This window comes from Sphaerodactylus townsendi, linkage group LG08 (genome assembly GCF_021028975.2).
Source record: "Sphaerodactylus townsendi isolate TG3544 linkage group LG08, MPM_Stown_v2.3, whole genome shotgun sequence".
Lineage (NCBI taxonomy): Eukaryota > Metazoa > Chordata > Lepidosauria > Squamata > Sphaerodactylidae > Sphaerodactylus > Sphaerodactylus townsendi.
The window spans coordinates 74,670,965-74,685,554 of record NC_059432.1 but is presented as its reverse complement, the minus strand read 5'-3'; the positions used below and the strand labels follow the sequence as shown (position 1 = coordinate 74,685,554).

At 39.8% G+C, this 14,590-nt stretch overlaps 1 protein-coding gene across 2 annotated transcripts in view; it reads left to right on the top strand.

Annotated features, from left to right (window-relative positions):
• Positions 1-13,181, top strand: part of CAB39 (calcium binding protein 39) — a 62,175-nt gene extending 48,994 nt beyond the window's left edge. For both annotated transcript variants that reach the window (XM_048505900.1, XM_048505901.1), the window contains exons 5-9: positions 2,598-2,766; positions 4,938-4,997; positions 8,154-8,219; positions 9,455-9,598; positions 10,732-13,181. In XM_048505900.1, the coding sequence (XP_048361857.1) occupies positions 2,598-2,766; positions 4,938-4,997; positions 8,154-8,219; positions 9,455-9,598; positions 10,732-10,920 (628 nt within the window). In that variant the 3' untranslated portion in view covers positions 10,921-13,181. The remainder of the gene's footprint in view (positions 1-2,597; positions 2,767-4,937; positions 4,998-8,153; positions 8,220-9,454; positions 9,599-10,731) is intronic.
• Positions 13,182-14,590: the final 1,409 nt, after the last annotated feature.

The following is a 14,590-nucleotide window of genomic DNA, read 5'->3' as shown; positions in this document are numbered from 1 at the left end:
ATAAAGCCACAATATACACCTGTATTTAAAATCTAATCTAAAATCCAGTGGCAGCCAATATACAGTAGGGGACCCATTATTGAGGAGAAGAGGAGTGCTAATGAGGAGGCCAAATGAAGGAAGTAAATCTATAGCTGCCTCAACCACATGCCTGGTGGAACAGCTCTGTCTTTCAGGCCTTGTGGAATTACCTCAGGTCCACAGGACCCAGGTCTCATTGGACAGAGCGTTCCGCCAGGTTGGAGCTAGTCCTGAAAATGCCTCATTTGCCCCATTTCCTAGTTGATGCCTCATTTCCTAACCTGTTCCCTCTTTGCATCCCAGAATTTGTTTACTAGAGTAACATAGGCCTTACGTAGTGACCTCCAGGCAGCGAGAGGAGGCAACAAAAAGAAAAAAATCTTCCCCCTTGGAAAGCCCTCCATAGGCTGAACAGAGTGGCGCAAGCCCTGGGCCACATCATTCCTGGCTCGAAAAGGGATACCTCGACCTCTCCCCCGCCCCCCCGACTGCTGGTATCTACTTGGATGTCAGTGTAGCTCTGCATCAGTGCCTGCTTCCAGATTTCACTGCTCTGGAGCTGTGTGGCACCTGGATACTGACACCTTTGCCCTCTCCGCTGGTGGGGGTGCCCCTTACCCAGGCTGTCAAATATCTAAAGATCCAAAGCTCTATTTCAAGCATTTAATGCTCAAAGTGCAAGTGCAAGCAATGAAAAATGTGCAAGTCACATAACTCCAGAATATCATACATACATAAACATATTCAAAAAAAATCCCCTCTAGGAAAGCTGAACGTTCTTAATAACCCAACTGGGAATATAAAGAATCCAAGATCCATATCCTGTTCACATAGACCTTAGTTCTCATGTAGTTTTAGAATGGAATTAACCAAACCAGCAGAGAACACAGTCCTCTTTTTTCCTCTGTGCTGCAGTACACTGTACCCTTCCAATCTGGATTGGTCTGCCTATCACATTAATGGATCCATCACAGTGTTTGAAATTATGAGCCAGGTTGACAGAGAGAGGGAAACCATTACGGTAACTGAAGGGATTTTCTTTTCCCATACTAGTGTATCAGTATGCAGCACTTGTTGGCAGACTCTAGAGAGGACTGACTTAAATCAAGGGAATTTGGCTGATGAATAAAAAAGGGGAGGGCCCAAATAAAATAATTATAGTAAAATCAATTAATTAATATTCCTTACTACCCCATCAGGGCCGCCAAGCCAGAACGTCGAATAAATTGCTTTTGTAATGCCCATTGTGTGTGTGTGGGGGGGGGGGGGGGGGCGATTGTAACCCCCTTTGAGACTCCTTAGAGCGCAGAAAAGTGAGAGATAAATAACAACTCTGCTTCTTAATAATTTCAGAGAGGGTCAACCTGCAGCCATGACGAGGGGTTGTGACTGGTGTCAGCTGTAATCAACACTGGAAGTTTCCAGTATTCCTCTCTGCTTAGGCTGCCTTTTCTGTTGTAGAGTATAACTGCTCTTCCTTACCCTATTATTACGGTATATTCTATCCACAACAGTAAATGATCTCCACCAGTGGCAGTTGGTAGTAGTTAGTGGGCTGGTAAATATTTTCTGTGGAAGGTAAACATCCATGTTGTTTGGTAAGTGGAGTCATAACTGCTGCATATAATTAGAGTATGGAGTTGAGGTAGTAGTCAGGCATAAAATAGGAGTAAATGATCACCCCTAAAGATGTGTGGCTGTCTTTGGTCCCCAGCATCAAGCTACCTGAAATGTTGTGCTGCACGCTAAATGGTAATACTGTTTCCCCCTCCATTTTTAACAAAGTAAAGCAGACTTCTTATCAGCTGTTCTTGGCATGTTTTAAGGTAAATTCCAAAGGCATTAGAAAGAATCTAAGTCATTGGTAAGAGCAGATTTTTACTTCGTGGAACTGGAATTTTCATACAGTTCCCTAGCCTGTTATCCAACTCCCGCTTTCCCCTTCCGTGTACAAGCAAAACACTTCCATGCATACATGGCATGGGTATGGTGGCAGCTTTCTCTTCTGGCTTTACATCTTTTTGCACTGCTGCAAAGGGTCCTTCCATCTTCAGGGGCAGCTTTTTTGAGTGTTACAGAGGACTGGAAAATTCCTGGTACTATATACAGTCCAACGGTGCTCAGCTTTATTATTCAAGTGTCATATTTTAATAGTTATTATAATCTTCTTAAATAGCCTTGTAGTTTGTAAAATTTGGACAAATTGTATGTATGCTACTGTACAATTAGCAAGTTGTAGTTGCAGATATATAAACTTCAACTATGCTTCCAAAACATCCTTCTCCTAGGTCACTTTTTCAGACTGGAATCCACTTATTCTGTCATTTTCTGTGTAGTGCATCCTGTCATGAAACATAGAAATTTAAACATCTATAGTATGAACAGAAGTCAGAAAATATATTCAAACTGAGGATTTAATAATTATTTGCCCACCATTTTGTTGACATTGTAAAGTTTTTTGTTCTAATAAATACTGTTTAATTGTTGGAACTATTTTTGAGGAGATTGTTTGGAAGGTTAAATAAACAGTTTGCAATCATTGTTTACATCTGAGGTGTTGATTTCTCACTCTGCAGGTATGAATCTCCAGAGATCGCTCTGAATTGTGGAATTATGTTAAGAGAGTGCATCAGACACGAACCACTGGCAAAAATAATCTTGTGGTCAGAACAGTTTTATGACTTTTTCAGATATGTGGAAATGTCAACATTTGATATAGCTTCAGATGCATTTGCCACTTTTAAGGTAACATTTTCTGAATTTGCTAACTTTCAAAATGTCTTCTCCATCAAGTTTAGGAAAATGAAAATATCAAAAAGCATGTACAAGTAGCTCAACATTAGCAAATTAGCAGCATTACAATAATATGAACTGCAAAAATACCAGTATTTTTAAGCTGAAGCAGGTGAGCCTTGCATAACTTTAGTTTTCCTAAAGGCAAATAAACAGATTTCACTTGGCTTCAAGAGTATCTTCAGAGAAGCCTCCGTCTCCCACAGAGTAGTGTTTATATTTTCACTGACTGGACTTTCAAGCTACGTTCAGTAAGGTATAATTTGAAGTGTGTCTGGTTTGATTTATGGTTGTGCCAGATGTCTCATTTTGATTTTCATGTCAGAAGTATGACTTTCAAGTCTGGTAGGAAATGCTTCAATCCCAAAACAGACTAAATTGTGACAGTGTTCAAATCACCCAGAATTCTCCCAAAGGGCATACTTTTTATTGTTGCAAATTGTATTTGTTGAAAGTACTCCCCTCATTTGCCAACCCTTGTTGGATAAAGGAAGGACTAGGTTCAGCTGTGATATTCCTTCACAACCTTGAAAACCTGAGCTGTATCCTAGCATTATAAGTAGAATAATGTTTATTATTGTTATTATATTTAAATGTATGTGTTGCTTTTGTCAGGGGCATATCTACTTAAAATGGCACTGAGGCTAACACATGCTCCCCCCACCTGCTGCATGCCTGCCCCCCACCAAATATGAGGCGCAGTTGAAGTCTGGTGAGCTGGACTTACCCTGTCTACAATCTCTATGTGGAGATTGTGAACAGAGCCAGCCAGGATAATGCAAGTACCAACAGTATCAAGCTAGATGAATGAGAGTATGAGCCCTGCTAAGGGTCTAGCTCAAATGGGCCCTTGCTGCTCCTATCTCCACATGGAGATTGGGGGGGGGGGCAGCCCCACACCTGACCTCCACATGGAGATGGGGTTGGGATCAGGCCAGCTGGCCAGTCTCCCTGTGGAGATTGTGGGTAGGTCCAGCACAGCTCGCTGGGGCGTTCTGAACTGGGGAGCAGCTGGAGGGTGCACAAATACACCTTCAAGAAGTGGTGCCTGGGACTTGAGACTTCCCATACCCCCCACCCCCCTAGATGCACGTTGGCTTTTGTTGATCCACCTCTTTAGAGACCTGCTAGAGGCAACATAAAGTTTTAAAAATAAACAAGGCCACAGGAAAGTGTAAATGTACCAAAAAAACCCCATTAGCATAAAAGCAGCATAAAAGAGTACATAACTGACAGACTGGACAGTACTGGAGAGGAAGCGGTCTTTCAGGTACTCCAGTCCCAAGCTGTCTAGGACCTTAAAGGTAACAACCAGCACTTAGAATTGTGCCCGGAAACAGATGGGCAACAAGTACAGATCTTTCAGCACAGAGGCAATAAGAGCCCTGTCTCAACCTGACTGCTGCATTTTGGCCCAAATAAAGTTTCCAGTTTTTAAAGGCCATCTTCACATACAACACATGACAATAACCAAGCCAGCATGTGATCAGCACAGAGATCACTATGGTCAGATCATGCTTTTGAGGAACAGCTGAAGCTGATAAAATGTCACAGACCACACCAGCATCTCCCTGGGAGCTGGTTGGAAGAGAAATTTTGATTCATATTTAAAATAGTCAGTCAGTCTCTCCCCCCCTCCCCCCATTCAAAAAGACTTTTTAGCCCTACCTTGATTAATGTTGTGAGGTTGTAATTGCATTGTAAGATGCATAGTTTTCATCAACATTGAATTGTTAAAAATACAGTTCTTCAAAACCCTACCAGAATTTAGCCATCAAGTACACAGCCACCAGAAAAGGGCTGGTGCTTTGGGCTAGAGGACAAGAATACATTAACTTTGGGATGGTGTGAGTTAAAGGTATAGGATAGGAGAACTGAAGAAATAGCTAAAAGGGATTGCCACAGTGCTCAATAGCGTAAGCATCCGAATGTTCGTGCCACAATAAATGTTTTAGTCTTCAAGACTCCACAAGACTTGTGTTGCTCGGCTGCAGCCAGCTAATTCATGTTGTCTTTTTGGTAAAGGGACTAGCTGAGGCAAGCAGGGGAAAAGAAATCACTTTATCTTAAATTAGGGACTTAAAGGGGAATACCTGTTAATTTATCAAATGTATCTCTTTCAGGATTTGCTTACACGGCACAAGTTGCTGAGCGCAGAGTTCTTGGAACAGCATTACGATAGGGTATGTAGTTTCACTTCCTTGTGATGGCTGCTCTGATATTTGCTGGAATTTGCCTTTCTATCAATAAGGCTTATGAAAATCTTTTCTTTATTATGTCTTCACTGGAGTCTCACATGGAACTGCGTAGGTTCAGGCCAGCAATGGAAAACTGACTAGAAGCCTTCCAGAAGTCTCAGAGCACTTGAAGCAGAGAGTGGGCTAGTTTCTTGCCCAACGGTCTAGTGAAAGGAGATGAGGACTTCTCCCTCAAATCTCTCTTTGTGTTAGCTGAGAGCTTCAGTTTACCTCAGGATCTTTTCCTTCTCATCAATGATGGCATTATTCAAAAAGAGTTACAAGAGTTCCAAAAGCCAAACATGAACAGGCTTTGAGCCTTAAGGCTGCTTTGTGGGGAAAATCTCTCACTTTGGTGAATGCTTCCTGGTAAATCTAAAGCTAAAAAGGCTTCACATGCCTTTGGCCTATTCAGTCCCAGTGGTTGCATCTGGATTGCCTTCTTTCTCAGCTTTGATGGCCACCTGGGCTGCTTTGGACCCCCCCCCCCTTTTCTTTTCTTTTTTTTTTTAAGGCCAAAAATAAATAGCTCTCAGGGCAAATCACTGGCTTTTCAACCCTGGGGCTTATTGTCGACATGTCCACAGTTGGATTTCCTTGTTTGTCCACTGGAGGTCTCTTCTCGGTATTGATCATTATTGCCTCCTCAACGCCAGCACGTCATTCTGACTCTCATGTCTCTTTGCATAGTGTTCTCATTGCCAAGATCCTCCAGTTCCGTGTAATCCATCCCACACAACATTGTCCGTCGTAATCTCCTCATTAGAGTTCCTGTCTTAGTTCTGGTTGGAGACCGGGAGTCTCTTGCCAGGGCTCCCACACTCCCCATCCTCAGTCGTCATTGTTTCTTCCCATGGACTTTGCCATTCCTGATAGTCCATAGCTCCTCTGTTGTCCGAGGATACCTTCCCCTATGTTCAGCAAATATTCATCTCCCTAGTTGAGAGATCTTGTTTTTGAAGTCCTTCTGTTTCCCTTGGATTAAGGGGGAAAAGTCAGTGTTGGCAACTCATACACCTTGTCAACCATAAGGTTTCCATCATCCTTCCCAGTCTTCCCATTCATCGTGTTCAGGGATGTATATACCCCCATGTATTCATTGAGACATTCCTCCTCCATGTTGCATCTCTTCTTGTCATCCAAGATCAACCATCTAACATCAAGGTCTAACAACTTTTGACATCAAAACATGGTGGTTCCATGCTTTCCCTCCATTATTCACAAGACCGTAGCAAACATGGTCTCAGATCAGTCATCGGGGATCCTCATAGCCCCTGTTGACCAAAGAGGTTTTGGTTTCCCATTCTCTTTAGGATACATCAAGGGAATCTCAGACTGCGTCATGATAACCTAATCTACCATGATGTCCCCTCCCTTCATCTAATAACATGACTAATTCAGCTCTAGCACCAACTTTCTATAAAGTTGCAGAGGTCTTCCTTAACTGATATTTTTCATTATTTGTTATACTTAAAAGAAAAGGGTTTGGCTACCACTTTTATTACCTGTTGGTGAATGCACTGTGTTCTCTGCATCTGATTCCAGACAATTTTTGAGAGGCCTAAGCAATCTTTTCCCTGTGTTTAAACCTCCTCTCCCCTTGTGGAGTTTGTCTTTGGTCACCTTTATAAACCTTTTGAACCATGGGCAACTTCTGACGTTTCATTTTTGTCGTATAAGGCAGCCTTCCTGGTCGCTATCGCATCAGCCAGGAGGGTGGGAGAGTCACTGGCGCTCCGGATTAACTCCCCTTTCGGCAGATTCCATGCTACATCCTAGCTTAGCGTTTAGACATGAAGTCATTTCCCAGCTTCGTATTTCCCAGGACATTGCATTGCCTGTGTTTTTGCCAAATCCCCGGTTCCCAAGTAAATAATGACTCCACGCACTTGATGACTGAAGTGCACTCCTCTTTTGTTAAAGTCATACTAATGCATTTCAAAAAGACAAAAAAAAATTGTTTGCTTTAAGGGCCATGAGAAGAGCAAAGCTGCCTCTTCTCACTTATTTCTAGGTAGGTAACCTCTGTCATGAGATCAGCATATCTCATTTCTAAAGTGGACTGTCCACTTCAATTGAAGGCTCATTCGCCAGAGCCCAACCCTTTTCAGGTGCTTTCTTTGCCAGGGTCAGCCTCCAGGATGTCTGCAGGGTGGCGACCTGGATTGCTCCGCCCCTGTTCCTCCCGGATTATTCCATCAATGTGGGTTCCAGGAGAGATGCTACTGTTGGAAGAGCAGTTTTGCAGTCATTATTTCATTGACAAGCCCACACCTGCCTCCGTGGCAAGTGAGCTTGCTCCTCTCCCTGTGGGACTGCACTGAAGACACCATGATGGAAACAAAATTACACTTATTTGTAACAGTTGTCATTAAGTGTCTTCAGTGCAATCATGCATCCCGTCCTCCTGTCTCACTGCTGTTTGACTTCACTGGTGCTCTTCCATGGTGGCAAAGGGAGAAGTGCAGTAGGAGCACTCTCCGTGTCTCCTTTCATGTGATTGTTTTGGTGTGGGATAGGAGGGAGAGCTCTTCCAAGTGCTCTGAAGCTTCCAGAAGCCTTCTGGTCAGTTCTCTGCAGCCGGCCAGCACCTGCGCAGTCCCATGCATACTTGCACAGGAGATGCTCAGTGAACAACAGTTACAGTTAAGTGCAACTTTGTTTTCTCCAGTTCCGTATTTTTCAAATAAATACATATCTGTGTTTGTGATTTACTTTTATTATTGTATTTTTTAATATTGTGTTAATGCATGGTCAACCTAGACCTCTAGAGGGCGCACTGCTTCAATTGTTTTACCCTTCTTGATACATCTGAGACTTATCCTAACAGGGAAATATGGTGAATATGCTCCATCTGCTGGCCACATATAAGAAAGTAAATCTTACTTGCTGGCCTTTAATTACATAAAGAATTCCCTGAATATTTCCTTCAGTCATGTCAAACCGATCTAGTTAAAGAATTTTAGAAACTAGTGCAACAGAAGTGTTTGAAGTTGCAACTTGTTCAGTTTCTGTATTTCAATACATGTTTCTAGTTCTGTTTAGTCACTTGGGATCAGAATTCTTGTTGAAGTCCTGATTTTTTTTCCTTTCTCCATTTAGTTCTTTAGTGAATATGAAAAGCTACTGCATTCGGAAAACTATGTGACAAAACGACAGTCCCTTAAGGTAAGAGATCCTCTGTACTTACGAGTAACAACAGCACTATTTCAGAATAGTTGGGTACAATGGTAGGATTGAGCTGTTCACTTTTGATTCTTTCCAGACTTCTCAAACTATGTGAAGGTTGTCATCAAGCATTTTATACTTTAGGATTCCCATCTGTCTACCCATAGTGCAAACTCCATAACTGCTGTCCTCTACAGGTTTTTCTGCCAGTAAATAGCTAGAGCCAGTGAATCATGAAAAAGCAAGTTCTCTCTTCCTACCCTGTCTTCCCCTTGCAAAGGTGTTCTTGAGCGCTGTCCATCCTCCTTAACATACTGGGATGTGTGAAAAAGTGGAATCAGCAGAAATCTTACCAATTCAAGTTCTTACTGTGTTTTGTAGTGGATGGGGATTGATTTCTGCTGACTTTCCCCCGCCCACCCCCCACAGCACATCTCAGAGAGTGAAATAGGAAATATACTTACTTACTTACTTACTTACTTACTTACTTACTTACTTACTTACTTACTTACTTACTTACTTACTTACTTTATTTATTTATTTATTTATTATATTTATATACCGCCCTCCCCAAAGGCTTCACATAAGATTATCTCATTCACAGTTGGTTCAGTCCACTGAAACATCCCTGTGAAATGTTCTTAATATACGGATTTTACAGATAAATCTGTGTGGCTTTTGGCTTTAAATTCAGTTCTGTGTGATTACTTATCTATAAAGACAAAAGGGCAAGATTCAGCTTTTTTGTACACACATCACTTAGGATGGGAAGATTTATGTGCATGCAAACTGACTTGACAGGTAAGCTTTGCCTGGTCTCTCCCCCTCAAGCCCATGCTGTGCACATTATCCCATGCCTGGCATGAGCAGTGTGCTGATGACTCCCAACTCCTGCAGTAGCTGGCTCCAGGACAGACTGAGCATGTAAATCACGCCGAATCTTCCATCATAGCACAAGATGACTTAAAGGGGAATGGTGACATGTACACAATGTCTTGGAAAGGTCAGATCATGCCTAAATTCTTCCTGACCACTACACAAGTGAGATATAGTAGGATTTGAATGGCTACTCAGAGGGACCACACAACATCAAATGCTGTCTGAAACCTTCCAATTTCATTATGGATTAAGAACAGCATTTTAAATGCTACCCTTACCTTTTAAGTGTTGTTAATTACATGTCCCTTGTGAAAAATTTACTTACTGTGTAATTCACTTTTTGTGTCACTCCTTAGCTGCTTGGTGAATTGCTACTGGATAGGCACAACTTCACGATTATGACAAAATACATCAGTAAACCTGAAAATCTCAAATTAATGATGAACCTTCTACGAGACAAGAGTCGCAACATTCAGTTTGAAGCCTTTCATGTCTTTAAGGTAAAACTAGGTTTTAAAATGGACCAATGGTAAAGAGTTCCATATTTACAGTAAATTTTACATTGGGATGGTGCAGTAAAACTGAATGAGAAGTTTTGATGTCTGGAAAGTATTGCCAGTCCCTTTGCACAAAGCAGTTTACCATTTAAAATCAAATTAGGTTTGTAATAACCAGACCACCCTTTAATGGATCTGCATTTTCATTTGTGCTCCAAGTCATTGAAACAAGCAAGTTTAAAGAAATCATTTTCTTTCTCTGTTCTTAAAATAATCTGATCTGATAAATTTTAATGAAAATTTTACCAAATAGTTGAATTTTACCAAGTTAATAATAACCAAAGTGTGTCCATCCATTGGACCAAAACAAATCTGTAAGAGGGGCTACAAAAGGGTGAACCAAAACATACAAGCACAACAGTTTCTGCATGTGCAGACATCTCAACAAAGGACAGAGTTTCTTTCTGCATGGAATCTTAAAAGGACATATCATGCAATTGCTGTTGCCAGTTTGGGTTGCTTCATCAACCCAATACACAAAATATGAGGAGGAGCTGGAGGTAAGGGATGGAAAAGGTAAATAGACAAGGACATCAGGGTAAGGGAAAGAGGAAATGTATTAAGTAGCAGTGGGAGAAAGAGAGGAGTTCGGGAGCTAAGGAAGAAATAGCAAGGAGATGGACAAAAGTCATTGGGGCGATAGAGGGAGGGGATTTTCACTCCCCCATGAGTCCTTGCAGGTCCGTGTTCAACATCATATGTCAGTCCTCATTTTTTTTTAACAAAGATTGAATATAGTAAACTATTGTTGGATGAACAAACACACTTGCTTTGTGTTGCAGTGATTGTGAATATGGGTATTTAGATGAACTTAATTATGATGAAATTACATGGTATTTTTACACATAAATGGTTTCATTTGTTCACTTCTGAAATTTCAATAAATAACTAATACAACTTAAGTAAATTTTGGCCCCACTCACTATAATAGTTTAGACAAAGAAATACATACATTCTTTGTTTGCTTTTAGCTTCCTTGGGCTTCTTGGAATTCTACATTAAATGAAAATTCTATGTTTCCTTGTCACCCATTTTCTGCCACTAGATTAACTGAACCTTCTCTTTTTTCATTGCAGGTGTTTGTAGCCAATCCTAACAAGACACAGCCTATATTAGATATTCTCTTGAAGAACCAGACCAAACTTATTGAGTTCCTCAGCAAGTTTCAGAATGACAGGTCCGAGGACGAACAATTTAATGATGAGAAGACCTATTTAGTCAAACAGATCAGGGATTTGAAAAGACCAGCGCAGCAAGAAGCTTAATATCCTGTAATCCCCATAAATATTAAATCCAAATTCAGCATTTGCTGTTAGATATTCAGCATCAGGCACTCTTATCAATTCATGAGGAACATTACTGCTAATCTGCTGTTCAGTGAACAGTGTTTGTTTTTCTTTTCATTTTTTTTAGTCCAAGTTGACAAACCTAGCTGCTGCTTTCTTGCACAATGTGGACTTTTTGGTATTTGTGTCTGAATTCAAGCACACTGCTTGTTTTTAGAAATCCTGGGAGGGAGAAAGTATTGGTTCGTGAAAGCAAACATATAGAAGGTAGTTTGGGATAGACGAAGGTATTAGATTAGATTTAAGTGACGGGGTGCATGCTTGCAAATCTGGTTCAATCCATATGTTTGCACTTAACTTTGTTATGAGATGCAAGCACAATGTGACCTGTGCATATCTGGCACCATAGTATAAGATTGTATGCCTTGATTTAAACAAAACAAAACGTGCAGTGCTTTATTTGTAATCAAAGAGGAAATGTATCTAAAACGTAAGCTTACTGGGATGAAGAGTTGTCTTGCAAATAAAACTGATAGTGAAACATAGCAACTTCTAAGGAGTGAAGTCTCAGAGTTCATAAGGAAAATGTATATATGCCTTTCACTGCTTTATAGGTTTTTTGGTTTGTTTTTGACATTTGATTTTTTTTTCCTTATTGAGTTGTAGACTTGGAAATATGTTCTTAAAGGGTCCTTTTTGTTAATTTTACTTTGAAGGCGTTTCAGATAGTAGAGTTTAGCAGAGACACTTTGCATTTCATTTCAACAGTACTTGCTGGTTTCTTTTGTATATAACTCCTTGGGCTGCTCATTTCTTTCAAAATGATTTAATTTGTACAGCAGAGGAATGTTAATGTATTAGTCTGTAACTTTTACCTGATAACGGAGTTTTGCAAACGAAAGCTCATATGTAATGAATACTTTTGATCACATGGAAATGCTGATTTCACATTTCTTAAATACTGCAGCATTAAAAGGAAGAACCCCGTTTTTCTGTATTCGCTGATCTAATGGGTGCCATCAATTAGGATAGATTAAAACATAGTGCTGGAACCCACTAAACTGTGTTCTTGAATATTGGCCTTATTCACTTATCTTTAGATTATGCTAAATTGATACTAATTTGTTTTTCTTGTGGTTATCTACCGAAAATCTCTATTCCTTTTCATGTAATTAATACTAAGTATGATAGTTGAGAGTAAATAACTTATAATTCCCCTTCAAACAACCATAACTTCATAACTTGTCTTAGTGTCAATGTCTTGTTCTTTAATGCTGCAAACTATCAGTATTTATTTTTTGTTAAGACTGATTTTGCACCATGTTTTTGTTACTGTGATCATAAAAAACCTGCTAAATATATCTAAACGATGTTATCAAAATGTTATCTGTTCATCTTAATATTAGTGCTAAGATCACAACCAGCCAACTTCATGGATTAGGAGTATGACAGTTCAAATTCTGCATGATTGAATATGACTGAGAGTGCTATAAAATTATTTATTGCTTTCTGGCCTCTTTCTAATTAAATTATTTCCCAGTTGATTAATCTTCTGATTGACATTTTAGCTCATTTTTAAAGCCTTCACAAAGGAAGTAGGAAAATAGCCAGAAAGTAGGATTCTGGTTATTCTGAATATCTGGCCATAGTCAGACTTCCTTTGCATAGTGATTCATAATGTCTACTGAAAGAGGAAGAAAATTGGTATACCTCTAGTAAATCATTTTTATAGGCAAGCAGAACCATGAGACAGTATTATAGTTCAGTACTAACTGTCCTTTTTATATTTTGGTTTCTCATAGTTTAAGAAAAAGAAAATATTACTTGGCAAGTTATTTTCCATTATGCATAAGGCTTCCACTTTAGGGGGAAAATGTAGAAATGCTAAAAGTTATGTATGTGTATATATATAGAGTTAAAAGATGATTGGATATTGGTTTTGCTTCTATACTATTCGGCATGGGAAACAGTGGCTAACTTTTTTAAAACATTAAACCTTGGAGTGTTGGCATTCAAAAAGAGTTGTATTTAAGACCATTTGATGTGCTATTCATATTAAAAACGATTGTACTGGAAGTGGTTTCTTACCTGTGTGAAGGCTTAAAATAATAACTAAAAGTTATTTAATGTGGGGTTTTTTTAAAAGATGTAAGCAATTGTAATTCTACATCCATGAGAGCATTTCATTTCTTATTAGAAGATCTGGCTGGCCCCATAACTGAAATAAAATTTTGAAGAAACACAATTGTGTATTCTATACTATGTATTGAAAATAAGGTTCACCTTGAGTATTTCTCTCTTAAGAGGTATACATCTTGCCTTTCTTGTGAACCATAAAATATTAGCCCTGCATTTTAAAAACTTGTTGCTAAAAAGGTGAGAACTAACTAATGCTGGTTATTCTGGTTTTTTGTGCTTTTACTACACTCGTAATTCCACTAATAGAAATCTGGAAGTGGAAAAGGTGAAAAGTATTTGACATTTAGACTTCTGTCAGTGTTATTCCAATTGGATTGTTATTACTTTCTCCAGTGGACTGTACTCTGGTGAGAGTGCTGAGAATCCAATCTTCATCCAAGAACCCCTTCCCAAAACCTCAGTTTCCAGGCTTCCCTGGTGAAAACAAGTAACTGTTAAATTAATTTCAGAGCCTCATCCAAAGGGGGCTGGGTGTGATTGCACTGAGGTAGCAGTGGCTGGGTGCCCTGTTTCTGGATGGGGCTGCCAGTCTGTAATGTAGTTCTCTTCATAGAGTAACTTTGCTTTTATCCAAACTGGCATTGATCTGTCAAATTTCCATATTTGCATAAACAAACGTCCTCTCGGGTAGCTCCTTGTTCGGTACAATAACCTGAGTTGTGGAATTCCTGAGCTAGTCTTTGCCACTGGAAATTCTTCTAGTCAGCTTGAAGGAAATTGCATGGGGACTCCACTCTACCAAAACTATTGAGCATCCTTTGAGCTCCTCTGCAAATCTTGACAGATCCATTCAAGAAGCTGTGCCCAAACAGACTAACAATTTACGATTATATTATGTTATTGTAAACCAAGTTATGCCAATATTATCAGAGGGATCTTGCCGCAGATTAGTTTATCTAATGTTCGCTTCAGGAGAGGGAGCAACCACTAAATGCTGAAGCGTTGGCCATGTATCTTTAAAGTATCCTGAAGAAGTGGACTTTAAAGAGGCATGTAAGAAAGGAACTTTGCTTGAAATCCATACTACTAAAATCATAATACAAATGTTATATGCAGGATGATATCCTGGTTCTCTGGAGATTCCTTTTAGCAAAAATGGTGGTGGGAGTTAAGCATAAGCATATATTATTGTGCACGCACAACGAAAATTTACAGCAGCATTCCTCGATGCACACAATTCCAGACTCATAGGTCAGTGGAAACTGGATGATGCCTAATTATAAGGTTACTCAAAAGAGAACCTGAAATCAAGTCCAGATTGCATGGAAAACATCCTGGCTCACCAACCAAGTGGGCTGGAAGAGTTTTGCACATTCTGTGCCCCTGCACACACAATCACCTTTTCTACATTACCATATCTGGTGTTACCTCTGAAATGTTAAAGAGGAAGAAGCTTGGATGCAGTTCTCACAAGGAGTTATCACTTACATATCATTTTCATATACAAACT